This window comes from Protobothrops mucrosquamatus, unplaced genomic scaffold, assembly GCF_001527695.2.
Source record: "Protobothrops mucrosquamatus isolate PMUCROS unplaced genomic scaffold, P.Mucros_1.0 scaffold4516, whole genome shotgun sequence".
In the NCBI taxonomy this organism is placed as follows: Eukaryota; Metazoa; Chordata; class Lepidosauria; order Squamata; family Viperidae; genus Protobothrops; species Protobothrops mucrosquamatus.
Genome location: NW_015390421.1, coordinates 19,751 through 45,935, shown reverse-complemented (window position 1 = coordinate 45,935; position 26,185 = coordinate 19,751). Strand labels below are relative to the sequence as shown.

The 26,185-nt window shown below is 48.5% G+C and overlaps 1 protein-coding gene across 1 annotated transcript in view; it reads left to right on the top strand.

Moving 5' to 3' along the window:
* Positions 1–3,567: 3,567 nt before the first annotated feature.
* The window catches only part of SCARF2 (scavenger receptor class F member 2), a gene marked incomplete at its 3' end in the record, with an annotated part of 41,682 nt that continues 19,064 nt past the window's right edge, over positions 3,568–26,185 (top strand). The window contains exons 1-3 of the mRNA XM_029286675.1: positions 3,568–3,737; positions 17,490–17,548; positions 24,523–24,624. Of these exons, the coding sequence (XP_029142508.1) occupies positions 3,568–3,737; positions 17,490–17,548; positions 24,523–24,624 (331 nt within the window). The remainder of the gene's footprint in view (positions 3,738–17,489; positions 17,549–24,522; positions 24,625–26,185) is intronic.

Sequence of the window (26,185 nt, the reverse complement as noted above, 5' to 3'; positions counted from 1 at the left end):
TTCCTTCCGTATTCTATTCTATTCTGTTCTATTCTGTTCTGTTCTGTAATTCTATTCTGTAATTCTATTCTGTATTCTATTCTGTATTCTATTCCTTTCCGATTCTATTCTATTCTATTCTACTCCATATTCTATTCTATTCTATTCTATTCTATTCCTGTTAAGGTTCAACCACGGCTCTAAGATAGCCGTTCTGCTAAGGATGACTTCTGCTTCAGCCTGCAATCCAAACGACTTCCACTAGATGGCAGTGCACCACTCCATTCGGGACAGCCCAGCTGCAGGAGAAAACAGCATTAATCTGTATTAGGCTGGGCCAGGAACCTGCAGGCAGGAGGGGAGCAGCATCCCTGGCCTGCATTGCACCGGGTCCTGGTCCCCCCACTTTTGCCACTGGTTCAGCTCATTCCCCTCCCCCGCTACCACTTTTCTAGGATGGTCGCGTACCACCTGCCAGGTGCCAACGTACCACAGGTGGTTCCCGTGTTCTAGTCCAACCCCCCTACTCAAGGCAAGAGACCTATGCCATCCCAGACAGATAGCTGTCCAATCTTTTCTTGGAGATCTCCAACAATGGAACATGCAGAACTCTAGGGGACAAGCTGCTCCACTGATTAATTGTTCTCAGTATCAGGAAATTCCTCCTTGGATCCAGATTGGATCTCTCTTTAATGATCTTCTACCCCTTCTTGTCCTACCCTCAAGTGCTGTGGATAATAGGTTGATCCCCTCTCTCTGTAACTGCCCATCAAGTGCTAGAAGACAGCTATCATGTCACCCCTAATCCGTCTCTTTGTTAAACTAGACATACATAGCCATTCATCACATCGTTGAATCTCCAGATCCCTTTTTTGGCTCTTCTCTGCGCTCTTTCTAGTGTCTCAGCGTCTTTTGCATCATGATGATTCAAAATTGGACACAGAATTCCAAGTGTGTCCTCACCAGGGCAGTACAGAGCAGAATTATGCTCTATGTGCGGTGGCAGCCAAAAAAAGCTAACACAATTCTAGGCTGCATTAACCGAGGGATAGAATCAAGATCACATGAAGTATTAATACCACTTTACAATGACTTGGTAAGGCCACACCAGGAATACTACATGCAGTTTTGGTCACCACGATGTAAAAAAGATGTTGAGACTCTAGAAAGAGTACAGAGAAGAGCAACAAAGATGATTAGAGGCCTGGAGGCTAAAGCATTTAAGGAACGGCTGCTGGAATTGGGTATGTCTAGTTTAATGAAGAGAAGGACGAGTGGGGGACAGGATAGCAGAGTTCCAATATCTCAGGGACTGCCCCAAAGAAGAGGGAGTCAAGCTATTCTCCAAAGCGCCTGAAGGCAGGACAAGAAGCAACGGATGGAAACTAATCAAGGAGAGAAGCAACCTAGAACTAAGGAGAAACTTCCTGATGGTTAGAACAATTAACCAGTGGAACAACCTGCCTCCAGAAGCGGTGAATGCTTCAACACTGGAAGGTTTTAAGAAGAGACTGGACGGCCATTTGTCCGAAATTGTATAGGGTTTCCTGCCTGAGCAGGGGGTTGGACTAGAAGACCTCCAAGGTCCCTTCCAGTTCTATTATTTTCTGTTGTACGTTCTATTATCACTTCTCATGATCTTGATGCTATCCCTTTGTTGATGCAGCTAGAACTGCATTGGCTTTTTTTGGCTTTTTTGGCTTTTTCCTTCCTTCCTTCCTTCCTTCCTTCCTTCCTTCCTTCCTTCCTTCCTTCCTTCCTTCCTTCCTTCCTTCCTTCCTTCCTTCCAGCACCCTTTTCAAAGCTTAGAACAAATGGGAGAGTAACAGACCAGGAAGCTACACTAGACTGCATGGGGAAAAAAGATTTTCTTCCCACAGGCAGCCTGGGATCAAAGAGAGAGAGAAGTAAACAACTGGCATTCCTTGGCTGGATTCACATGTTATGCTAAGATCCCCTTTCCTGAAAGGGGAATTTGTTCAAGGCACAGTTGTCCAGCTCCACCCTGCATCACCCAGCAAATCCCACAGCAGCTTCAAAACATGGGAATCCATCTATCCAGAGGGGCTGAGCTGGAAAAGTGACCATCACTCACTCTTTCCTCTGGCCCCAGGCACCGTTCTAGCAGGTCATATATGCGGAGAAGCCATATGTCGGTCAGTCGGGCAGAGGGGAAGGCGCTCTGTTGATTCTCAGAGAGATAGCTGGTCTTCCTGAGACTGCCCTGATACAGAAGAAGGATTGGGAAGAGGATGTGTTTTGGACCGCAGCCCCTCCCGCTCTTACACCAGAGAAACAAACACCACACAGGCTGGGCGGAAGCGGCTTCTGAGCACAAACGGTGGTGTCCTTTACATCAGGGATCCCCAACCTCCGATCTGTGGACCGGTACCGGGCCGCAGCATGCCAGCAACCGGTCCGCACAAACAAGCAAAGCCCCATCCGTGGGATGCAGGCAGCACACAAAACCGCACTCTCTTCGGTCTGCAGAAAAACCTCTCTCCACGGAACCGGTCCCTGGTGCCCAAAAGATTGGGGGCCTCTGCTTTACATCAAGCTGGGGACTTCATGGAAGGTCCATGAAGCGTTCTTGGCAAGGAGAGAAGTGTTTGGCCATGACTGCGTCTGTTGCAGGATCCCGTTTGGTCTTTCATCCAGTAACCTCTTCAGAGGATCAGCTAGGGGCTGTCATCTGCTGTGACAAAAGCCACGTGGCTCGATGTCTTGACTTCCCAGTTAGTCCAAAGCCTTGGAATTTCCGGGAAGCGTCTCCTCCGAGTGTTAAGAGAGGCCCAGCTCTGCTCAGTTTCCCAGACAGAGGAGCCGAGGGGCACCCTAGGCCAAGCTGTGGGGGCAAAACCTGGTGGACCTCCAGAAGCCAAACCGTTGAAGGGAATTCTCGGATTCCGCGGCTTTTAGTTCTCCGGAATTCTTTTGCGCCTCCCTTTCGGCGAACGCACCCCTTCCCTCTTCCTAACCCGGGTTCCGTTTTAAGCTTTCAAACTCCCGGAGACTACTCCCGGAGATCCGGGCATCGCGGACGGATCCTTCGGGGGGAAATCCCACTCTCTGCACCGTCCAGTCCCGGGCATCCAAGTCCCAGCCACGCCCGCCAAAGTCCCGCAACGCCAGGCTCTCCCGTTCACACGTTCACCGGCAAGGGCCGGTTTCCTAGGGCAGCCTACCTGGGCCGGCGAACCGCAGCGAGCCGGCGCGAGCTCCGCACAAAGCGGCGGAGACGGGAGCCCGACGGCCGCTCGGAAGCGGAGCGGAGCTGCCGGCGAGGACCGGGGCTTACATCCCCGCGCTTGCAGCCCGTCGCGCCTCCGCGGTCCGGAGCGCCTGGCCAGCTGGGGCGCGCGGGGAAGCGGGCCACGTTTCCTGACCGGCCGTCCAACACCCCCCCCCCGTCCGCCTGCTGCTCCTGCCGCCGCCGGGGGGCGAGAGGGGGCCGGGGGGGCGGCGGCTCTGGCGCTGCCGTTTCCGGCCGGGATCCTGGAGCAGCCAGCAGGAGGAGGAGCAGCCGCCGCCGCCGTCGGGGAGGCGAGCTGCCCCGGGAGGGCTGGAGAAGAGCGCAGCTCCCCACGCATGGAGGCGCCGCCGAGGGCCCGGCTGGCCGGCGGGGGAGCGGCTGCGGGGGCCGGCCGGGGGCTCCTGGCCCCGGCCCGGCTGCTGCTGCTGCTGCTGCTGCTCTTCGCGGCCGCCGGGGCTGCCCCGGAGCTGAGTCCGCGCGGGAGGAACGTCTGTCCGGCGCCGGGGTAAGCGGCCGAGGCGGGGCGGGGTGCGGGGGGCTGCCCTGGATGGTCCCGGGGCCGCTTCAGCCCGGGCAGAGTCGCGCCGGCTCCCCAAACCGGAGCCCCGGGAACGCCGCCCACTCCGACGCCCCTTCTTCCCTCCGAGGAGGGCGCAAGGCCGGGAAGGGCGTCGGGCTTTCCAGCGGGGAGAGAGGCGGCGTCCTCCGCCCGACCTGGCCTCTCTGTCCGGGGCTGAGGAACCGGGGCGTCGGTGGGGGAGCTCCAGCCACCCCCGACGGGGTCCAAGGCCGCCCCTGACAGCCCCGGTGCCCCCCATCCCACCCCCGTGGCCCGGGCGCATTTTGACAGCCGCGGCCGGGACCAGTTTTGCTCCAGGCGCCGGAGAGCTCCGGAGGGTCCCCTGTGTGTGTGTGTCTCCCCTCCCCGGGCCGAGGGACCCTCCTGAGTTGGGCTGGGGGGGGCGTCTCTTGGAGGGGCGCTCATTGAAGCCCTCTTGGAAGTCTGTCTTTGAATTCCGAGGGAAGGCTGCCAACCTCCTCTTTCCTCTCCTCTCTCTCTCTCTCTCTCTCTTTCTCTCCCTTTCGCGCTCTCTCTCTCTCTCTCTCTCTCTCTCTTTCTCTCCAGCAAAACCCGCTGTTTGCAGCGTTCACCCATCCGTGCATCCCGGCTCGGAAAGCCATTTCGGCCCCTTCCTCCTCTTTTGCCCCCCCCCTCAAAAAAGACACCCCCCCCGCCCCCCATTGTTCGCTGACAGCCATGTTGTGCCGTGAGTGCAGATTTCCAAAAGAGAGGCGGGGGGGAGAGAAATTCCACAGATAAAAGGCAGGCGCCGAGGTTTTGGGAGCGCTCCTTCCCCAATAAGTCCCNAGCCACCCCCCCCCCGCCGCCCCCCCCTTCTCTGGCCCACATTTTTCCTACCGATACACTGTCTGTCTTGCAATGGAAGGAAGCCCGTGGTCAAAGGGAGAGGGTGCAATTTAGCTTTTTGTGGGCATTACGGAATTCTCTTGTCGATTATGGGCTCTGGTTGGTATCAAATCACCCGATACTTCGACTGCAGGCTTAGAGAGATGGGGGGTTCAAACAAACGGGGTGGGGGAGATGATGGGTTTGCTTGCCTGAAACAGCAGAAGTGGCTAGAAGCATCTGCAGCTGGATCCTTGATTGGAGCACATTTCTTAACTAATGGCATTTTTTTAATTTCAGAATAGAATAGAATAGAATAGAATAGAATAGAATAGAATAGAATAGAATAGAATAGAATAGAATAGAATATATGAAATGGAATAATAGAATGGAATGGAATGGAATAGAATAGAATATATGAAATGGAAGAATAGAATAGAATAGAATAGAATAGAATAGAATAGAATAGAATAGAATAGAATATATGAAATGGAATAATAGAATAGAATAGAATATATGAAATGGAAGAATAGAATAGAATAGAATAGAATAGAATAGAATAGAATATATGAAATGGAATAATAGAATGGAATGGAATGGAATGGAATAGAATAGAATATATGAAATGGAATAATAGAATAGAATAGAATAGAATAGAATAGAATAGAATAGAATAGAATAGAATAGAATAGAGCTGGAAGGGACCTTGGAGGTCTTCTAGTCCAACCCACTGCTCAAGCAGGAAACCCTATATCATTTCAGACAAGTGACTGTCCAGTCTCTTCTTAAAGCCCTCCAGTGATGGAGCACCCACAACATCTGAAGGCAAGCTGTTCCACTGGTTGATTGTCCTCACTGTTAGGAAGTTTCTCCTTAATTCCAGGTTGCTTCTCTCCTTGATTAGTTTCCACCCATTGTTTCTTGTCCTGCCTTTCTTAAATATTAATATTTTTTAAATATTAGTAAATTAGCTCTTTCGGAGGAGCACATTCAGTGCCATTTCAAAACCTCCACTCCAGCAGGGGCAACGAACTGGCATTCTCCACAGCTTTGGGATGCAGCTCCTGTGTGCTTTTTCATTGATGTGTCAACTAGCATTGACAAAGTAAAACGCAAAACTCTATGTGGCTGTCTTGGCTTGGATGCTGCCCAGGGCATTCATTGTGGGCTGGATTTGCGCATTAGACTAACTGGAGAACTTAGAGCAAAGCATGTGGTGAGAATCCAGGCTTATAGGCATGTATCTGAGCATTTCATGAGCCCTACAATCCATGTGGGCCAGGGACGAAGCGTCTAGCTCAGGGGTAGGCAACCTTGGCTCTTTTATGACTCGTGGACTTCAACTCCCAGAATTCCTGAGCCAACATGGCTGAGCTTGGAAACTCTCCCTTTCCCCTCAGCGTGGCTGGCTCAGGAATTCTGGGAGTTGACGTCCACGAGTCATAAAGCGGCCTAGGCCTAGGCCTAGGCCAGAGGTAGGCAACCTTGGCTCTTTTATGACTCATGGACTTCAACTCCCAGAATTCCTGAGCCAGCATGGGGGAACTATGGCCCCCTCATGACTGGTGGACTTCAATTCCCAGAATTTCTGAGCCAGTATGGCTCAGCTTGGAAACCTCTCCCTTTCCCCTCAGCATGGCTGGCTCAGGAATTCTGGGAGTTGAAGTCCACCAGTCATAAAAGAGCCAAGGTTGCCTACTCCTGGTCTAGAGGGCATCCTTGCAAACAAAGCCCACGCCACACTTGAAAAAGTTGCAGGGTACTAAATATATAAAGCAGTACTAATACGTGGAATATTAGTACCACTTTATAAATCTTTAGCAAGGCCCCACCTGGAATACTGCATCCAGTTTTGGTAGCCATATTACAAAAAAGTTGTTGAGACTTTGGAAAAAGCGCAAAGAAGAACAACTAAGATAATTAAAGGCCTGGAGACAAAAAACATACGAAGAACAGTTGCAGGATTTGGATATGGCCAGTCTAGAGAAAAGAAGGACTAGGGGGGACAAGATAGCAGTGTTCCAGTATCTGAGGGGCTTCCACAAAGAGGAAGGGGTCAATTTATTTTCCAAAGCCCCTGAAGGCAGGACAAGAAACAATGGATGGAAACTGATCAAGGAGAGAAGCAACCTGGAATTAAGGAGAAAGTTCCTAACAGTGAGGACAATTAACCAATGGAACAGTTGTCTCCAGATGTTGTGGGTGCTCCATCACTGGAGGTTTTTAAGAAAAGACTGGACAACCACGTGTCTGAAATGGTACAGGGCCTCTTGCTTGAGCAGGGGGTTGGACTAGAAGACCTCCAAGTTCCCTTTGAGTTCTATTCTGATTGGGGCATCAGGTGTGCAGTTCCAGATGTCATATTGCCTTTATTTTACTCCACCCGGCCTGCCCTGCGTGATACTATACAGTAGCTCAGGTCTTTGGACGTTGCATGCTGTATCAGCACAACAGCTGTGCCTTGCTAGTTAGAGGCGATTTGGAATCAAAGCCTTGGGATCGAGTCTTGCAGCAACTGAGCTGGCTCTAAGTTGGCATTGAAGCACAGTTTGAAAGGCTTAGTTTTGGGGGGGTGCAGAATGTCAGGCTCATTAACCCCTGTCCTCTCCAGCCCCTCGGATCTTCTGTTTGGTGGCAAGGTGAGGAGGCAGCCAAACCTGCCTCCACTCTTTTAGGTCCTGCTCCACTACACTCCCAGCACTTCCTCACTGTAGCCTAGATCAGAGCCTTCTCTGGAGCGGAGAGGACAATAGCCCCAGCATTTATAGAGGGACTTATATATCGCTCCATAGGGCTTTACAGCACTCTCTGAGTCACCATCTTGCCCCCCCCCCAACAATCTGGGTCCTCATTTTACCGACCTCGGAAGGATGGAAGGCTGAATCAGCCTTGAGGCCGGTCAGGATCAAACTACTGGCAGTGGGCAGAGTCTACCTTCAATGCTGCATTCCAACCATTGCGTACCATGAAAGGAAGGAAGGAAGGAAGGAAGGAAGGAAGGAAGGAAGGAAGGAAGGAAGGAAGGGAAAAGAAAGAGCAATGGTATATATACCATTTCACAGTGCTTTCCCTCTCTGAGCGGTTTACAGAGTCAGCCTATTTGCCCCCAACAATCTGGGTCCTCATTTTACCGACCTCGGAAGGATGGAAGGCTGAGTCAACCTTGAGCTGGTCAGGAGGATTAAACTACTGGCAGTGGGCAGAGTTAGCCAGCAATGCTGCATTCTAACCATTGCGTATCATAGATGGAAGGAAGGAAGGAAGGAAGGAAGGAAGGAAGGAAGGAAGGAAGGAAGGAAGGAAGGAAGGAAGGAAGGAAGGAAGGAGAGAGAAAGAAAGAAAGAAAGAAAGAAAGAAAGAAAGAAAGAAAGAAAGAAAGAAAGAAAGAAAGAGCAATAGCCTTTAGACTTATATACCAATTCACAGTGCTTTCCCTCCCTAAGCAGTTTACAGGGTCACCATCTTGCCCCCCAACAATCTGGGTCCTCATTTTACCGACTTTGGAAGGATGGAAGGCTGAGTCAGCCTTGAGCCGGTCAGGATCAAACTGCTGGCAGTGGGCAGAGTTAGCCTGCAATGCTGCATTCTAACCACTGAGCCACCAGGGCTTTCCCACCCTTTTCCTGAATATGCTAGGGACACCCCAAAAGCCTCTGGGTGCTGGCTAAGATTGTAGCCATGAGCTGGTTGGTGACTAATTAGTACTAAGAATTGTCCTGCTTTATCTCGTTTCCTGTTATTTGTGTTTTTATTGTTCAATACATGAAACGTGGGAAGCTGTCATAGTAGATGCACACCATATTTGCAAACACTGGGATCTCCTTGTGGATCTCAGCTCCTGGAGGAGCTGGAAATTCTTGAAAGAAACTAAGCAAGTTTCTAGCCCTCAGGGTTACAAGTAGAGATGTGGTCAACTCTTGTAGGATACAATTTGAATTCAGGCAAGCAGAGTCCAGGACTCTGTGCTAAGCAACTGCTTGTGTCCTAAAGATATGTTTTGTTTGTTTGTTTGGGTGCAGGAAAAAGGGGAGGATGCTGGTTTTTTGTCAGCACCTCCAAGTTGTTGTTTTTTTTTCAAACATTCTCCACATACCACCTTTTTGTTGTTGTTAATTGCGAAGTCGTGTCCGACCCATCGTGACCCCATGGACAACGTTCCTCCAGGCCTTCCTGTCCTCTACCATCTTCTGGAGTCCATTGAAGCTCACGCCTCCTGCTTCAGGGACTCCATCCAGCCACCTCCTTCTCTGTCGTCCCCTTCTTCTCTTGCCCTCCATCTTTCCCAGCATCAGGCTCTTCTCCAGTGAGTCCTTCCTTCTCATTAGGTGGCCAAAGTACTTGAGTTTCAACTTCAGGATCTGGCCTTCTAAAGAGCAGTCGGGGTTGATCTCTTCTAGGACTGACTGGTTTGAACGCCTTGCAGTCCAGGGGACTCGCAGGAGTACCTTTTAGGCACTTGCAAACTTTAGCTGCTCTGGGGGCAGAAAATAAGGAAGCCAGTAACATCTTGTGGAGAGTCAATCTCACTGCCAGGGTGATGCTTCCTCATGTCCCCAAGGGTGGAACTGTGTTAGTTCCTTTTCTTGCCTGTTTTTTCTTCCTTTATCTGCAAAGAGAGAAGAGTCAGATTCACTGTGTTACTCAACCTTGGCAATGTTCAGGTAGTCAGTTCCCAGAATTCCCCAGCCAGCATCCTTGATAAGTTTCCATCCAGGAGAGATCCAATCTAGAACTCAGGAGAAATTTCCTGGCAGTAAAAACAATTGATCAGTGGAACAGCTTGCCTCCGGAAGTTGTGGGTCCGCCATCACTGGAGGTTTTCCAGAAGAGATGGGTTCTCCTGCTTGAGCAGGGGGTTGGACTAGAAGACCTCCAAGGTCCCTTCCAACTCTGATATTCTGATATTCTGTATTCTTGAAAAGCAGGTGCTGCAGCAGAAGGAAATGGAGCCAAAACAACCTTCAGCCTTTTGTGCAGTTAAGGCTGATTTTCAAAGTTTTAGATATAGGGTTTTTCAACTTTGGCAACTTTCAGATGTGTGGATTTTAATCTTTAAGGTGCCACAAGAACCATCTTGTTGGAGAATGAAACTCTCATGCCTCTACATCAGGGGTCTTCAAACTTGGCCCTTTTATGACTTGTGGACTTCGACCCCCAGAATTCCTCAGCCAGGCATACCTGGTTGAGGAATTCTGGGAGTCGAAGTCCACAAGTCATAAAAGGGCCAAGTTTGGAGACCCCTGCTCTACATTGTGCCTTCCATGAATTTCACACAATTCCCTCTGCAAGCTGGCTAAGTGAATGGTCATCTCCCTTTCCTGTGGCAGTGAGTCCTGCAGGTTAGCTGTATGTTGTATGGAAAATATCTTTCTCTGTTGTTTTCCCTGGTTTGCTGAATTCATTCCAGTTATTGCAATGCTTTAATCCAATATGATTCTTCTCTTTATGGAAACAAAATCCAACTTCTATATTTTTCTAGTGGAATTCGGTTGGAGTAAGACAAGGGGCTTCAGAAAATGACATTTTTAAAGCTCCATGCCTATAGAAATAAATACCATTGAAAGCAACCAGTTTTGGTCACTGCTTTACAAAAAAAGATGTTGAGACTTTGGAAAAAATGCAGAGAAAAGCAACTAAGATGACTAAAAGCCTGGAGACAAAAACATATGAAGAACAGTTTTGGCATAGTCTAGAGAAAAGAAGGACTAGGGGGGACAAGATAGTGGTGTTCCAGTATCTGAGAGGCTTCCACAAAGAGGAAGGGGTCAATTTATTTTCCAAAGCCCCTGAAGGCAGGACAAGAAACAATGGATGGAAACTAATAAAGGAGAGAAGCAACCTGGAATTAAGGAGAAACTTCCTGACAGTGAGGACAATGAACCAGTGGAACAGAAGTTGCCTCCAGAAGTTGTGTGTGCTCCATCACTGGAGGTTTTAAAGAAGAGTCTGGACAGCCACCTAGTATAGGACCTCCTGCTTGAGCAGGGGGCTGGACTAGAAGACCTCCAAGGTCCCTTCCAGCTCTATTCTGATTCAGAAGAAACTGGCCCAGATTTTTATTCACCTTCAGGTGCAGATGATGGCTTTCCCATAAAACAATGGAGATGCACAAAAGGGAAACCGGAGTTGATGGGCCTCAAGGGGGTGTGTATCTTACTTTGTGTAGAGGCCATTTGCTCACCTGACTTTGGATGTCGGACAAGCCTGCCTCGCACAGTTCCTGGAGAAATTCATCTCAGCACTTTAAACATCATTGCCAGTATCTCCATTTGTGGCATTGGGGGCCTCAGGGTGCCCACAGCCCCTCCCTTGGATGATTCCCAGGGTCCCCCTGCTTTTGTGGTGTTCCTGCCTGTGCCAGCATGCAGTCCTTTGTGAAGGTGTGAGCCCCACCCTTCTCTTGGCTTACTTTTCACGTTTCCAATTTGCCACAGAAAGTCTGGGGAGCATTGACTGCTGCACGAGAAAATGTGTTGGGCTGGCAGCGGATCGTATCCGTGGCTCATTGCGTTTTAAATAACTTTCTTCCACTGATCTGCTTTCCAACACTGTTGTATTTGTAGCTTATTTTGGTTTTCATTGTTCTTTGTTGCTTGTTGCTGAGAAGAGCAAATGAAATGAATGGGATTACTAAGTGAAAATCCAGTTAAAAGGAAATCACAAAGATATAATGATGATGATGATGATGATGATGATGATGATGATGATGATGATGATGATGATGATGATAAAGTTGGAAGGGACCTTGGAGGTCATTTAGTCCAACCCCCTGCTCAGGCAGGAAACCCTATACCATTTTGGACAAATGGCTGTCCAGTCTCTTCTTAAAAACTTCCAGTGTTGGAGCAAGGAGAAGGGCGGGATATAAATTTAATAAAATAAATAAAATAAATAAATAAATAAATTCACCGCTTCTGGAGGCAGGTTGTTCCACTGGTTAATTGTTCTAACTGTCAGGAAGTTTCTCCTTAGTTCTAGGTTGCTTCTCTCCTTGGTTAGTTTCCATCCGTTGCTTCTCATCCTGCCTTCAGGCGCTTTGGAGAATAATATGAGAAGATCATCTCTTAAAGCTATCCAGGGGGTTGTTCTCAAGCTCTTGGGGGGGGGAGTAGCAAGGAGCTAAGCCATGATAGGAGGAACACCTGCCCCTCTCCCCCCCCACTGGCCAGACATCCAGCCAGGCTCTTTTGCCATCCAGGCACCACATGCAATCCAAGGGTCAGGGTCAACTGTGCAAAGAAATCAGTCCATAGACATTGGGACCACAGGGCATGGTTCAAAAGATGGTTTTGCTCACCTCCTGCAGGAGGTCACCTCCTTGTTCGTTGCAGGAGGTCAGTCTTCCCCAACGGGATCCCCTCTGGGGACAGGAGATTGCAGCCAGTGTGGTCTGCCCTGATGAATGGGGTGGGTGGGAACCAAGTTCTGGTTCCCAGATTGGAGGAGACTCTTCGGATGGCCATTGACGGGCTGATTCTATTTTTACCATTTCTTTTATCAGTTAGAATATATAACAGGCCTCCTTTGAAGAGCCCGTCCTTGGGGAGGGGCAGAAGCAGAACGGGGGAAGCTAGATTAAGAACAGAGCTATTCGGAATCCCAAAAAAAAAACCACCAGATCAAAACCTCCAGCCTGCATTTTTTAAAATTAAAAACTACGCGGAATAAAACGTTTTTATTGCTCATCTGAAACCGAGTCCATTCTTCCTTGGATGAAAGTCCGTGTCTGGCAACGGGGCATTTATTCTTATTGGTCTGTTTCTTTTTCTCTCGAGGCAGTCAAAAGTAGCAGGTAGATGGAGATAAGGCGAAGCCGGATCCCCAGATTTGAGGGAGATTGGGCTGAAAAGTATCACTTCCCCAAACACATTCCATCTTCCATGGCTGAGTCTCTGAGGCCAGCACGAGATGAGTTCAAAGAAAGGGACTTCTATTTTTTTTTTTATGAATTGCGTAGATCAGGGCTTTTCAACCAGTGATACGGGTACCACCGGTGGTACATTGGCACCTGGCAGGTGGTACGCGACCATCCTAGAAAAGTGGTAGTTGGGGAGGGGAATGAGCTGAACCGGTGGCAGCACGGCACAAGCCTGAGTGAGAGACAGCTGGAGCTGCAGGGCTGTCAGGGCTCAGCGGAAGCGCCAGGATCAGTGCCGCTTTCCAACTGATCAGCGCTTCTTCGGGGCTGTCAGGGCTCAACGGAAGTGCCAGGATCAGCGCCAGGCTCCAGCTGGAGCTCAGCGCTGATCCTGGCGCTTCTGCTGAGCCCAGAAGAAGCATCGATCAGCTGGAATGTTGCAGCCTCTCCAGGGTCTTGTGATTTACATTCAGATGCTTGGCAACTGATTCATATTTATGACAGTCAGTGTCCCAGGGTCATGTGAAATGACCAAAACCTGCTGCAACCACCCAGCAGATGAGGGGGAATAAAAACCAAACACCCCCCCACCCCACCCCCGCTGCCAATCCTCAACAGAAATGCTCACAACAATGAAAACCTCGGACAGGAGGAAGAGGGCCAGCGGGTGGGCAGGCAGGTGTCTTGCTCGGCTGTGGCTTGGGGGGCACTTTTTTCAGTGCCATTGGAACTTCGAACAGTCACTAAGCGAACTGTTGTAAGTCGAGGACTACCTGTATTTTATCCCTTTTTTTCTTTTTTTTTTGGTCATCAAGTTTTTGACACCTTGCTAGGCGACTGGTAGTACTCGGATATTGCCATATCNTACAGTGGGTGAAAAGGTTGAAAAGCCCTGGCGTAGATAAATAGAAGTTGCAAGATCAGCCCCAACAGCTGCAGATTAAGGCCCGTCCTTTCCCTCGCATCCTGAAACTCCAGACAGATGGATTTCTCCGCTTGCTGTTAGGGAACTGTCAGTGCCGTGGCATTATTAGTAAATCTCCGTCTGTCCTCCTGTCTACGCACAGCCAGCTGAGGGAGAAGAGTTTGGGGCTGTCAGCTGTTTTTAGCAGCAACTGCTTTCCAAATCAGAGTTCAACATTTATTTTCAAGACGCTGCAGCAAGAATTGGCCTGCATTTGTCCTCTGTCCATTTTTACTACTTAGTCTTAGTCTGACAGCAAAGACAATTTGGTTTTAGAATCTCCTTCCGAGGGAAATTCGTTTCGGCAGAGTGCAGTTTCCCTGCATCCATTTAAGTGGCAAAAGATCTCCTTCCTTCCTTCCTTCCTGCATTGTGTCTCTCTAGTCCAGTGGTGGCGAACCTATGGCACGGGTGCCAGAGGCGGCACTCAGAGCCCTCTCTGTGGGCACGGGCGCCGTCGCCCCAGTCCTAGGCCTTCAGCTGGGTTTTATAAAACCATTTTGCTTTAGGCCTCCGCCGCCATGTGCGAAAAAAAAAAGGTTCAATCAATCAGTCAATTTCAACTTCTTGCGGGAAAAAAAAGATCTTGCAAAGTTGGAATTGATTGATTGAACTTTTTAGTCCCACCCAGTCTGCTGTTACTACTGCAGCCACGCCCACCCAATTGGCCATGCCCACCCGGCACCCGACGATGCATAAGTGGGTTTTGGGTTGCAGTTTGGGCACTCGGTCTCTAAAAGGTTCGCCATCACTGCTCTAGTCTCTCACGTTCCCATTCATCGGAAAAGAACATGAGTCCATTGGAATGCCTTATTCAGAGTGAGTAGTGCTGAAATAGGATAGGATGGGATGGGATGGGATGGGACTGAATGGAATGGAATGGAATGGAATAGCAGCTGGAAGGGACCTTGGAGGTCTTCTAGATCAACCCCCTGCTCAAGCAGGAGACCCTATACCATTTCAGACAAATGGCTGTCTCTTCTTAATAGCCTAGGAAGGAAGGAAGGAAGGAAGGAAGGAAGGAAGGAAGGAAGGAAGGAAGGAAGGAAGGAAGGAAGGAAGGAAGGAAGGAAGGAAGGAAGGAAGGAAGGAAGGAAGGAAGGAAGGACGGACAGAGTTGGAAGGGACCTTGAAGGTCTTCTAGTCCAACCCCCTCCTCAAGCAGGGGACCCTATACCATTTCAGACAAGTGACTGTCCAGTCTCTTCTTAAAAACCTCCAGTGATGGAGCACCCACGATTTCTATACCATGTTTAATGATTCTATTCTACTATTTAGAATATAATAGAACTGGAAGGGACCTTGGAGGTCTTCTAGTCCAGCCTCCCACTCAAGCAGAAGAATCTATACCATTTCAGACAAGTGACTGCCCAGTCTCTTCTTAAAAACCTCCAGTGATGGAGACCCACAACTTCTGAAGGCAAGCCAATTGGTTAATTGTCCTCCCTGTCAAGAAGTTTCTCCTTAATTCCAGGTTGCTTCTCTCCTTGATCAGTTTCCATCCCTTGTTTCTTGTGCTGCCCTCAATTTCGTATCTCTTGTTGTAAAATGAATCACTGCAGTTGTTAAGTGAATCACTCAGTCATTAAGCAAACCTGGCTTCCTCCCTTGACTTTGTGGATCAGAAGCCGGCTGGGAAGGTCACGGATGACGCTCATCTGATCCTTGGATGCTGCACCCATCATAAATAATATCTCGGTTGCCAAATTCTGATCCCATGATTGTGAAGATGCTACAACAGTCACAAGTCACAAGACCCATCATGAATCACTCTTTTCAGTGCTGTTGCAACTTGAAGCACTTATTCGATTGATGATTGTACGTTAAGGACTGCCTATGTTAGCCTGCCTTCCGGAGATGTGGGTGCTTCATTCCTGTGTTCTCAAGAAAGGATTGGCCAAGGGTTTGTCTGGGATGGCATAAGGACTCTTTCTTGGGGTTAGGGGTTAGACTAGAAGACCTCCAGGGTCACTTCCAGCCTTAGGATGCTATGGTTTAGATGTGTATTATCAAATTAGGGATGGGTGATTGCAGCTGATGGTTAATACTAATAATACTAATAATACTAATAATACTAATAATACTAATAATACTAATACTAATACTAATACTAATACTAATACTAATACTAATAATAATAATAATAATAATAATAATAATAATAATAATAATAATAATAATAATAAAGTTGGAAGGGACCTTGGAGGTCATCGAGTCCAACCCCCTGCTCAGGCAGGAAACCCTATACCATTTCGGACAAATGGCTGTCCAGTCTCGTCTTAAAAACTTCCAGTGTTGGAGCATTCACCGCTTCTGGAGGCAGGTTGTTCTACTGGTTAATTGTTCTAACTGTCAGGAAATTCCTCCTTAGTTCCAGGTTGCTTCTCTCCTTGGTTAGTTTCCATCCATTGTTTCTTGTCCTGCCTTCAGGCGCCTTGGAAAATAGCTTGACTCCCTCTTCTTTGGGGCAGCCCCGGAGATACTGGAAGACTGCTATCATGTCCCCCCTTCTCTTCATTAAACTAGACATACCCAATTCCAGCAACCGTTCCTTATATGTTTTAGCCTCCAGCCCCCTGATCATCTTTGTTGCTCTTCTTTGCACTCTTTCTAGAGTCTCAGCATCTTTTTTACATCGTGGTGACCAAACTGGATGCCGTATTCCAAGTGTGGCCTTACCAAGGCATTGTAAAGTGGTATTAACACGTGATCTTGATTCTGTCCCTCTGTTGATGCAGCCCAGCACCGTGTTGGCCTTTTTGGCAGCTGCAGCACACGGCTGGCTCGTATCTAAGTGATTGTCCACTAGGACTCCGAGATTATTTGTGGTGTGAAGTTTTCCCTTGGTTTTAATCATGTTGCTGTGGGTTTTATTTTCACAACTGGGCTTTGTTTATTTTGGTATAAGTCGTCGTTTTTATGTGTTCGTCATCTTCAGAGAGCAGAGACCCAAAGCAGAGATAAAGTTGCTAGGAAGATCACAACAAAAGGCTGTGGGATCTGTGTGTGGCTTTGTAGCCATTGTCTTCTCACCCATGATCTGAACCTGCCAGTAAGAAAGTTCAGTGTTCCCAGAATCCTCTTGCTCCGAATCTTCTTTAGAGTGTAACTCTACTATTTGGTGACTTTGCAGCTAACCTGGAAAAATAATCCCTGTGTTATTCGTAGACAGATTGCCATTCTTGGGAAGGGGGTGTAGGAGGACAGCACCCCCCCCCAGAGAAAGAAATATTTTGGGGAATATTAAAAAGCAGAATATTATATTTCCCAAAGGAATACAGTAATGGAGAAAGAAAATCTTAAAAGACAGAACCCAGCCCCAAGAAACCAGTCCCAGCCTCTCTCCCCCAGATAGGTCTGTAGAAATGCAGATTTAATAATAATAATAATAATAATGATGATGATGATGATAAAGTTGGAAGGTACCTTGGAGGTCATCTAGTCCAACCCCCTGCTCAGGCAGATTGACAATCCTATTCAGAAAGGTTGGAGCCAGGAAGCTAGAAGCTGATGAGATTAGGAAGACAAAGACTCCTAAAATCTACATACCCCACCCAAACTCTAAAGACATGACCTTTAGCACATAATAGGATTAACCCACCAATACCAAAAAGGGCACACTCGAAGCTCAGGTCCACAGGAACAGGAACTCCAAACACAAAAGCCCAAGAAGGTATAAACACCCACCACTCCCAGCACCATGTAGTCAGCTGCCCCAGAGCCACATTTCTGTCTGGCTCTGCTCTTCAATAAACTCCAACCTTCTTTCTAAAGCAGTCTCCATTTTGTTTATTCCCGGCTTGGACTGGATCCTGATGAAGATTTTTCTTTCAGCAGGGGAAGTGTCGGTGAGGAAAGGGGTGGTTGCAGAGAGAAGGGGTCATGAAGGAGGCGAGGAAGAGGCTTAGTGTCAAATGTGACACTTAGCTCTTGCGGTGTGGCCTCTCCGAGTGCCCAGGAGGCTTGGCGAGTGTCCTTTTGCTTGGCCTGAGATGTGAAGGTGAACTCATTTCCGTCTCCTCCACAGGTCCTCTGGATTTGTTTGCTGCCCAGGATGGAGACAGCAAGAGGAGGAGTGCCCGATAGGTAAGATCTCACCTGTCCTCCTTTTCAAGGCCAGTCAGAAGCTCTGCACGAGCCTCCATGGAGGTCTGGAGATGAGAGAGCAACCCTTCCTCTCCTATTTCCCAGTGGCCCTTGGGGACATATAGGGGGCTGGTGGGCAAAGGTCGGGCCTGAAGGGGGTGGTGATTGCAAAGAAGATTCCTTGATGGTCTCTGCTGCGGGCACACCAGTGTCCCTGCCTCGCTCACTGCTTCATCAACCTGGCTCTGGGGCTATAGAATAGGACAGTGATGGCGAACCTTTTGGAGACCGAGTGCCCAAAAACTGGCCCCGCCCCCACTCCATGCCCCCACCCTGCCCCCACCCCGCCTACCCGCAGGACCACTCACCACCTCCAGGGCCCGCCACAGATTGCACAGGCAGCCCAGCAGCACCATTGCGGCCATGCCCTCTGGCCGCACCCTACAGCATCAACTGTGCGCGATGGGGTGTGAGGGCAGAGTCTTGTCTACGCTGCCTGGCTGCCATGTCCTTGGCTGCGCTGCTCTTTGTGGGCGACAGGGGCAACTCTCCAGGGGGGCTGCTGGTGAGTAGGGGGTCACAGGAGGAGGCAAGACTGGGGCAACGGCATGTGTGCCCACAGAGAGGGCTCTGAGTGCCGCCTCTGGTACCCATGCCATAGATTCGCCACCACTGGAATAGGACAATTCGCTCACCACAGCCAATTCGCTGCGGGACGATGCGCTGTGGGACAATTTAACAATTCAGTTTAATTATTTAAAATAAATTTAAAAATACTTTCATTTTGGTCACTCACATTTCATTCTGTCCCTCCTGTTGTATCCTTTCTTTAATTATTCTATTGCCCCATTTCTTTGATACTAGTGGAACTCTTGTCCCACACCGAGCTGGCCGTGGCGTGTTGGAGAATTGTCCTCCAGACCCTGGAGCTGAGATCTCTGTCTCAAAGAGGGAGCACACTAGTACATTTTGAGTGGGGGGGGGGAGTTCAAATGGTTGCTAAGTAACTGGTCGTAAGTCAAGGACTAACGGTATACAGGTAGTCCTCAACTTACGATCACAATTGAGCCCAAAATTTCTGTTGTTTTGTGAATTTCCCCCCATTTTACGACCTCCCTCGCCACAGTTATTAAATGAATCACTGCGATCGATGAGTTAGTAACCCAGTTGTTAAGTGAATCTGGCTTCCCCCATTGACTTTGCTTGGCAGAAGGTCATAAAAAGGGATCATGTGATCTTGGTACACGGCGACCGTCATAAATAGGAGCCAGTTGCCAAGCATCAGAATTTTGATCACGTGACCGTGGGGAGGCTGCAATGCTCGTAACTGTGAAAAATGGTCATAAGTCCCTTTTTTCAGTGCCATTGCAACTTTGAACAGTCACTAAATGAAATGTTGTAAGTTGAGGACTGCCTGAACAACAGTTCTGGCAGATCAATCGTCATTTCCTGAGAGATTTCAAGCAGGTTTCAAGCAGGTGGGCTGGAAGAGATCCATCAGGAGGAGACAGAAGTTTGACTTATGTCCTACAGCAGAGGTCCTCAACCTTTTGGGCACCTCCGTGGAGAGAGGTTTTTCCACGGACCGGAGGGTGCGTGGTTTTGTGTGCTGCCTACATCCCGTGGGTGGGGCTTTGCTTGTTTGTGCAGACCGATTGCTGGCTTGCTCTGGCCCGGTACTGGTCCACAGACTGGGGATTGGGGACCCCTGTGCTAGAGAACATACACAGCGTTACACAGAAGATCAACTAGATCAGTGGTGGCGAACTTTTTGGAGACCGAGTGCCCAAACTGCAACCCAAAACCCACTTATGTATTGTCAGGTGCCGGGTGGGCATGGCCCATTGGGTGGGCGTGGCTGCCGTGGTAACAGCAGACTGGGTGGGACCAAAAAGTTCAATCAAACAATTCCAACTTTGCGAGATCTTTTTTTTTCCTGTGAGAAGTTGAAATTGACTAATTGAACCTTCTTTTTTTTTTGCACATGGCGGCGGAGGCCTAAAGCAAAAAGGTTTTATAAAACCCAGCTGAAGGCCTAGGACTGGGGCAACGTTGCACGTGCCCACAGAGAGGGCTCTGTGTGCCACTTGTGCCACGCGTGCCATAGGTTCACCACCATGGAACTAGATCTTTGCTTACCGCAGTATGTCTCAAGCTTGGCCACTTTAAGAGGTGTGGATGGCAACTCCCCTTAAAGTGGCCAAGTTTGAAAAACACTGGTTTATAGACATTAAATTGGTCTTGCCCCCCCAAAAAGCTTAATGGTTGCAGGCTGCAGAAGGGGCTTTTCTCTCTGCAGACCCTGGGTTGACAGTTAAGCTCCGGAGCCCGGCTGTGGCCTCCCTGTCCACCTCCCGGATCCCGGCACACCAATGCTGGCCGCTGGAGAGCCGAGGAAGGGAGTCCACGGCTGCGCTCTGTGTGCGCCATTGTCTGCGGCCAGCAGCTCCCTGGCCCGGCTGGAACTTGGCCTCCAGAAGTTCCGCTTCCAGTCCTTTGCCGGGAGGGGAGGGGCAGAAAGCCGAGTCTGGCTGGGCGTTCTCGGGACTTGGAGTCCCAAGGCACCGATGGGAAACTTGGAGAAGTTATTTTTAGACTCTTGGTCAATGTGCTGCTGTTCCAGCTGGCGGAGGAGGCCTCTTCCTGCCCAGCGATATTTTGCAATGCATTTGGTCTCCAAAGCTTCTCGGGGGGGGGGGGGAGTGTGGAAATGGCCAAGGGCAAAGCCACAGAAGAACAGAAGTGTGCAAATTCAATGGATTGTTTGTGTGTGTGTATGTGGGGTGGGAATATCAAGCTTGGAAGCAACTGGAAGTTCCTGCCTCTGTTCTAGGAAGCCAAGCCAGAGGTGAATGGGAGGCTGGGGTGATGGCACCATTTGCGCACCTCCCTCCGTAGGATCCGGGCCATGCTTCCAGGAATTTCCAGCTTTTTTGTTGTTGTTGTTGTTGTTGTTAATGGGGAAATGTCTACGGAGATTCTCAGTCACCCAGTTCATAGTTATCCCAAAGGTGCTTTTTCACGAGACGTTCGCTGGACTTTCTTGTTTTTTTTCTTTGAAGACATTTTGCTTCTCACGCAAGAAGCTTCTTCAGCTCTGACTGGAAGGTGGGGAATGTATAAATCCTTCTCTTCTCCACCATCCAGTCAGATCTGAAGAAGCTCCTTGGATGAGAAGCGAAACGTCTTCAAAGAAGAAAAAAAAACAAGAAAGTCTTCCAGTTGCCTCATGAAAAAGCACCTTTGGAAGCAACCTGGAATTAAGGAGAAACTTCCTGACAGTGAGGACAATCAACCAATGGAACAGCTTGCCACCAGAAATGGTGGGTGCTCCATCACTGGAGATTTTTAAAAAGAGACTGGACAGTCACCTGTCTGAGATGGTATAGGTTCTCCTGCTTGAGCAGGGGGCTGGACTAGAACACCTCCAAGGTCCCTTGTAGCTCTATTGATTGATTGATTAATCTCATTGGGGTGGGGTCCTAATGTCCATTTGTCCAAGGGCTGTGCTGAGCTCCAGCATGGCTGAACAGACTCCAAGGCTTGACGTGGCCCCGGTCGATTCCGGAGCGAGTGCATGCTGTGTGTCCCTGAAGCTGCCTTCTGAAGCCTCTGGGTGGGACTGTGCCATGCCCCTCCCCCCTTTGCCTGTCTGGATAATAACCAATTAATCTTCCCCGACGTCCTCCACGGATGCACTAACCACCTCCCTAACTCCTCCTTTGCATGCGCCCTCGTGCCCTGGACTGACGGAGGCTGCCCGCCATGTGCCTGGGAGCTGCTTTCTCTGCTCATCAATGGGGTAAGTATGCTGCCTTCCCTCTGGCGGGCATTGTGCCACCCCTGCTAGGTTGTCTTCCCTCTAGGATGGCCATTCTGTCTCTCCCACCCACCCACCCCTTTTTGTCTCTGCTCCAACTAACACTGCTCTAATCCTGCCTCAGTGTCTCTCTCCATTCCTCGTTCCCATCACTTTGGGGGCTTCGGGCAAATTTCCCTTTGCTGCTCCCCTTGAGGGAGGGGCTGTTTTAGGGAGCCCAGGTTGTGATCTGGCATTTCTCCCTTGGGCACAGCAGCCTGAACTGGCAACCTGGGGAAAGGTGAGGCTTATGGAGGCCCCTGGGAGACGCAGGTCACCTTCCCTGCTCAGCCATTTGCAATCTGCAGCTGCAAGTAAAAGGTTCATAATAGGATCTGGAAAAGTGCGGAGAGGGTTGATATCTCAGTAGTGGAGACCGTCTAAACCAGGGGTCCCCAACCCCTGGGCCAAGGACCGGTCCCGGTCCATAACCTGTAAGAACTGGGCCTCACAACTGGAGGTGAGCAGCAGGTGAGCGAACGAAGCTTCCTTTATATTTGCAGCCGATCCCCAACGCTACCATCACCGCCACGGCTCCATTTCAGGTCATCAGGCATTAGATTCTCACAGGAGCATGAACCCTAGTGTAAACTCTGCATGTGGGGGATCTAGGTTGCGTGCTTCCCCCCTCTCCATCTATGGAAAAACTGTTGTTGAAGGAAAAAAATCTTCATCAGGGTCCAGTCCAAGCCAGGAATAATCAAAACATGGAGACTGCTTTAGAAAGAAGGTTGCAGTTTATTGAAGAGGAGAGCCAGACAGAAAGATGGCTTTGGAAGAAAAAAGTGACCACGTGTAGTAGGGAGTGGGTTTTTATACCTTCTTGGGCTTTTGTTTGGAGTTGTTCCTGTGGCATGAACTTTGACCTGAGTCTGAGTGTGCCTTTCTGGTATTCTGATGGTGGTGGGTTAATCCTATTATGTCCCAAAAGTTATATCCTGCTTCCCTGGGGCTGTGGCTGATGACTGTTGGATTATTCGGTGTGAGGGATTGTTGATTCTAGATATCTTTTCTTTCTAATCCCAGCTTCCTGATTCCAATCTTTCTGACAAGATTATCACATCTGCATTTTTGCAGACCTGGTTTCTGTTTGAGGCAGAGAGACTTTGGGGAAATATATTCTGCCTTTTTAATATTTCCCAAAATATTTCTTTCTCTGGGTTCTTCCCACGCTGTCTTCCACGAAAGCGGTCCCTGGTGCAAAAAAGGTTGGGGACCGCTGGACTAGACAGTTTGACAGCACTTCTGCAGATAGTTTGGGACATTTGTAATCAACTGAACAGCTTTCTACAAGAGAAAAGCATTACAGGGAGTCCTCAACTTACAACCACGATTGGGACCGCAACTTCCGTTGCTAAGTGAGGCAATGGTTAAGTGACTGGCAACCCTTTTTGCAAGATTGTTAAGTGAATCCCTGCAATTGAACAGGGGGCTGGACTAGAAGACCTCCAAGGTTCCTCCCAGCTCTATTCTATTCTATTCTGTTCTGTTCTGTTCTGTTCTGTTCTATTCTATTCTATTCTATTCTATTCTATTCTATTCTATTCTATTCTATTCTATTCTATTCTGTTCTGTTCTGTTCTGTTCTGTTCTATTCTATTTGCAATAAAGATTCTATTCTACTGTACTCTATTCTATTCTATTCTATTCTATTCCATTTCATTCCATTCCATATTCTATTCTATTCTATTCTATTCTATTCTATTCTATTCTATTCTATTCTATTCTATTCCAATTGTTAAGTGAATCACACAGTCACTAAGCAAATCCAGTTTCCTCCATTAACGTAGCTGGAAAGTTAACGTTTAAAGTTAATTAAGTAGGCTGGAACGGTCCCAAAGGGTGATCGCTTGATCCCAGGATCCCAGGACACTGCAACCATCGCAAATACATGCGATAGTTGCTGGTAGCCCGAATTTGGATCCTGCAACCGCTGGGATGCTGCAGTGATTGTGAATGGGAGGACCCGGTCATAAGTCACTTTTTTCAGTGCCCTTGTAACTCTGAACAGGTCGCTTCTAGGTCAAGGACTACCTGCACAGGTAGTGCTTGACTTACAACGGTTCGCTTAGTGACCGATTGAACTTACAACGGCACTGAAAAAAGTGACTTATGATCATTTTTCACACTTTTGACCATTGCCGCATCCCCACGGTCACGTGATTTATATTTATATTTATATTTACATTTGTACTTATATTTGTACTTATTCTTATATTTATATTTACATTTACATTTGTACTTATATTTGTACTTATACTTATATTTATATTTACATTTACATTTGTACTTATATTTATATGTACATTTACAGAAAGTTTTTCAGACAGATCAGTCTGATTGATTGCACCTTGGCATTTTTTGACTGCTATACTGCAGTTCTACTTTCTGTATATACTCCCTTGACTCGGCTGACAAAGAGGGGAGGAGAGCCAGTGGCCTGGTGGTTAATACAACTGCCTAGCTTGTAGGCTGCCTAGGTTCAAATCCCATAAAGGGTGTGGCTAGCTGATGAGGGCTAATGAGCCGGAAATAGCTATACTAGTCTCCCACTTAATTCTTGAACTCTTTGTCAGGAAAAAGAAATCTGAATATTTACATTTGTACTTATATTTGTAATACTTATACTTATATTTACATTTACATTTATTTTGATGCTTGACAACTGACTCCTATTTATGACGGTCGCAGTGTCCTGGCGTCCTGGGATCCCTTTTTGCAAGCCAAGGCCATGGGGGGGAAGCCAGATCCCTTTAACAACCGTGTTACTAATTTAACCACTACAGTGATTCACTTAACAAACGTGGCAAGGAGAGTCGTAAAATGGGGCAAAACCCACTTATAACAAATTTCTCACTTAGCAAGGGCTCCCTTGTGGTTGTAAGCCGAGGACTGCCTGTAATCACATCAGGAGCCAGTGGAACAGCAGTGACGAGTTCCGGGTGTGAATGACGGAGAACTGGGCAGGCCGAGGGATTGGCACATCTCCTCAGCATCCTGGCTCCTCCGGGTTGATTTCTCTCCAAAGCAGAAGGCCCACAGTCAAACCTCCAGATGTGGGGGGGGAGTGGGGCAGACGCCTCTCGCGCCCCCCTCACCTTCTCTCTCCTTGCAGCCGTCTGCGAGGGCAACTTCACCTGCACGGACAACGAGGTGTGTGTGAGACCCAACGAGTGCCGCTGTCGCCACGGCTATTTTGGGGCCAACTGCGAAACCAGTAAGCGTGGGAACATCCTCCAGATTGGGGAGGGGATGGGGGTGAATCTCCTGCTTGGGCAATGGGCTGGACTAGATGACCTACAAGGTCCCTTCCAACTCTGTTATCCTAAACTTATCCTAAACCTGCAAGCCTCCCCCAGGGAAAGAGGGCCGTCACACACACACACACACACACACACACACACGGCGTCCAGAAAGTTGCGGATCCGAGAATTCCCAGCTGTCCAGCAGAGAAGATAAATGGGGGAGGGGAGATGATGATGGCAATCATGATCATGATGGTTATTTCAGTTTTATATCTCATCTTTTTACCTTGCTTGAAAGTGCTGCTTGTGAGCTTCGCAGACCTCAGGGATTAGGAAGACCCTCACCTGGGGGCTTTAGGCCAGTCACCAGCGCCCCACCTTGCTGGGCTGCTGTGAAGGAAACCTTGGCGTTGACCCCCAATGTGCACTTCCTTGCCCTCTCAGAGGAAAGGCAGTGAGAAAGGAAAGGGTTTTATTAACCAAGCTTCTCATTCTCATCTTCCTTCCTTCCTTCCTTCCTCCCTCCCTCCCTCCCTCCCTGCTTCTCATTCTCATCTCCTTCCTTCTTTCTTTCCTTCCTTCCTTCCTTCCTTCCTTCCTTCCTTCCTTCCTTCCTCCCTCCCTCCCTCCCTCCTTCCTTCCCTGCTTCTCATTCTCATCTCCTTCCTTCCCTTTTCCCTTTTCCCCTGGTTTTAGTGCAGGGGTCTCCAAGCTTGGAAAATTTAAGACTTGTGGACTTCAACTTCCAGAATTCCCCAGCTAATCATGGTGACTGCGGAATTCTGGGAGTTGAAATCCACAAGTCTTAAACTTGCCACGTAAGGAGACGCCTGCTTCAGTGCCAAGAAGATTTCCTAATAAATGCATCTTGTGGACTCTGCGTGCAAGTGGCAACTCCAATCCAATTGACTTTCCCAATTTAAATTTGTTAAATAGAAATTGAATAAATAAATTGATTGGCAGCATTTCAAGGCTGACTCAGTCCCAGTATAATCAAGGACTCGAGGGACTTAATGATAACGAAAATACCAAATCCCAAACCGAAATTTTAAAAAGACGTAAAATGAAAGCGGCACGGGAATTAATTAAGGATTAAAATGTGGGCAAACAGGAGGGAGAAAGTCCTTCTATGGCAAAAGACCAAGGCAGTAAAGACTAATAAAGAAATAGGCTAGAGCAGTGTTTCTCAAACTTTGCCACTTTAAGGTGGGAGCCTTCCACTCCTGGAAGTTGAAATCCACATATCTGAAAGTTGCCAGTTTCAGAAATGTAAAGAGATATGCCCAGAGAGAGTGGCATCTTCACCGGAGGGTCTCCTGCCAGACCTGCTGACTCGGCAGAACAATAGTGGCACGGCTGTGTGGCGGCAGAGGTGCCGGTCGGCCCTCCTGTTTGCTGGCCTTTTAAAAAATTACTAGCATCAACAATCCACAGCCACTGAGTTAAAGTAGGTATATACTGTTAGTATTATATTTGTTTAGCTAAATTGTAAGTTAGATTTGGAATGATTTGTTTTAGTCCTGTATTTGATTC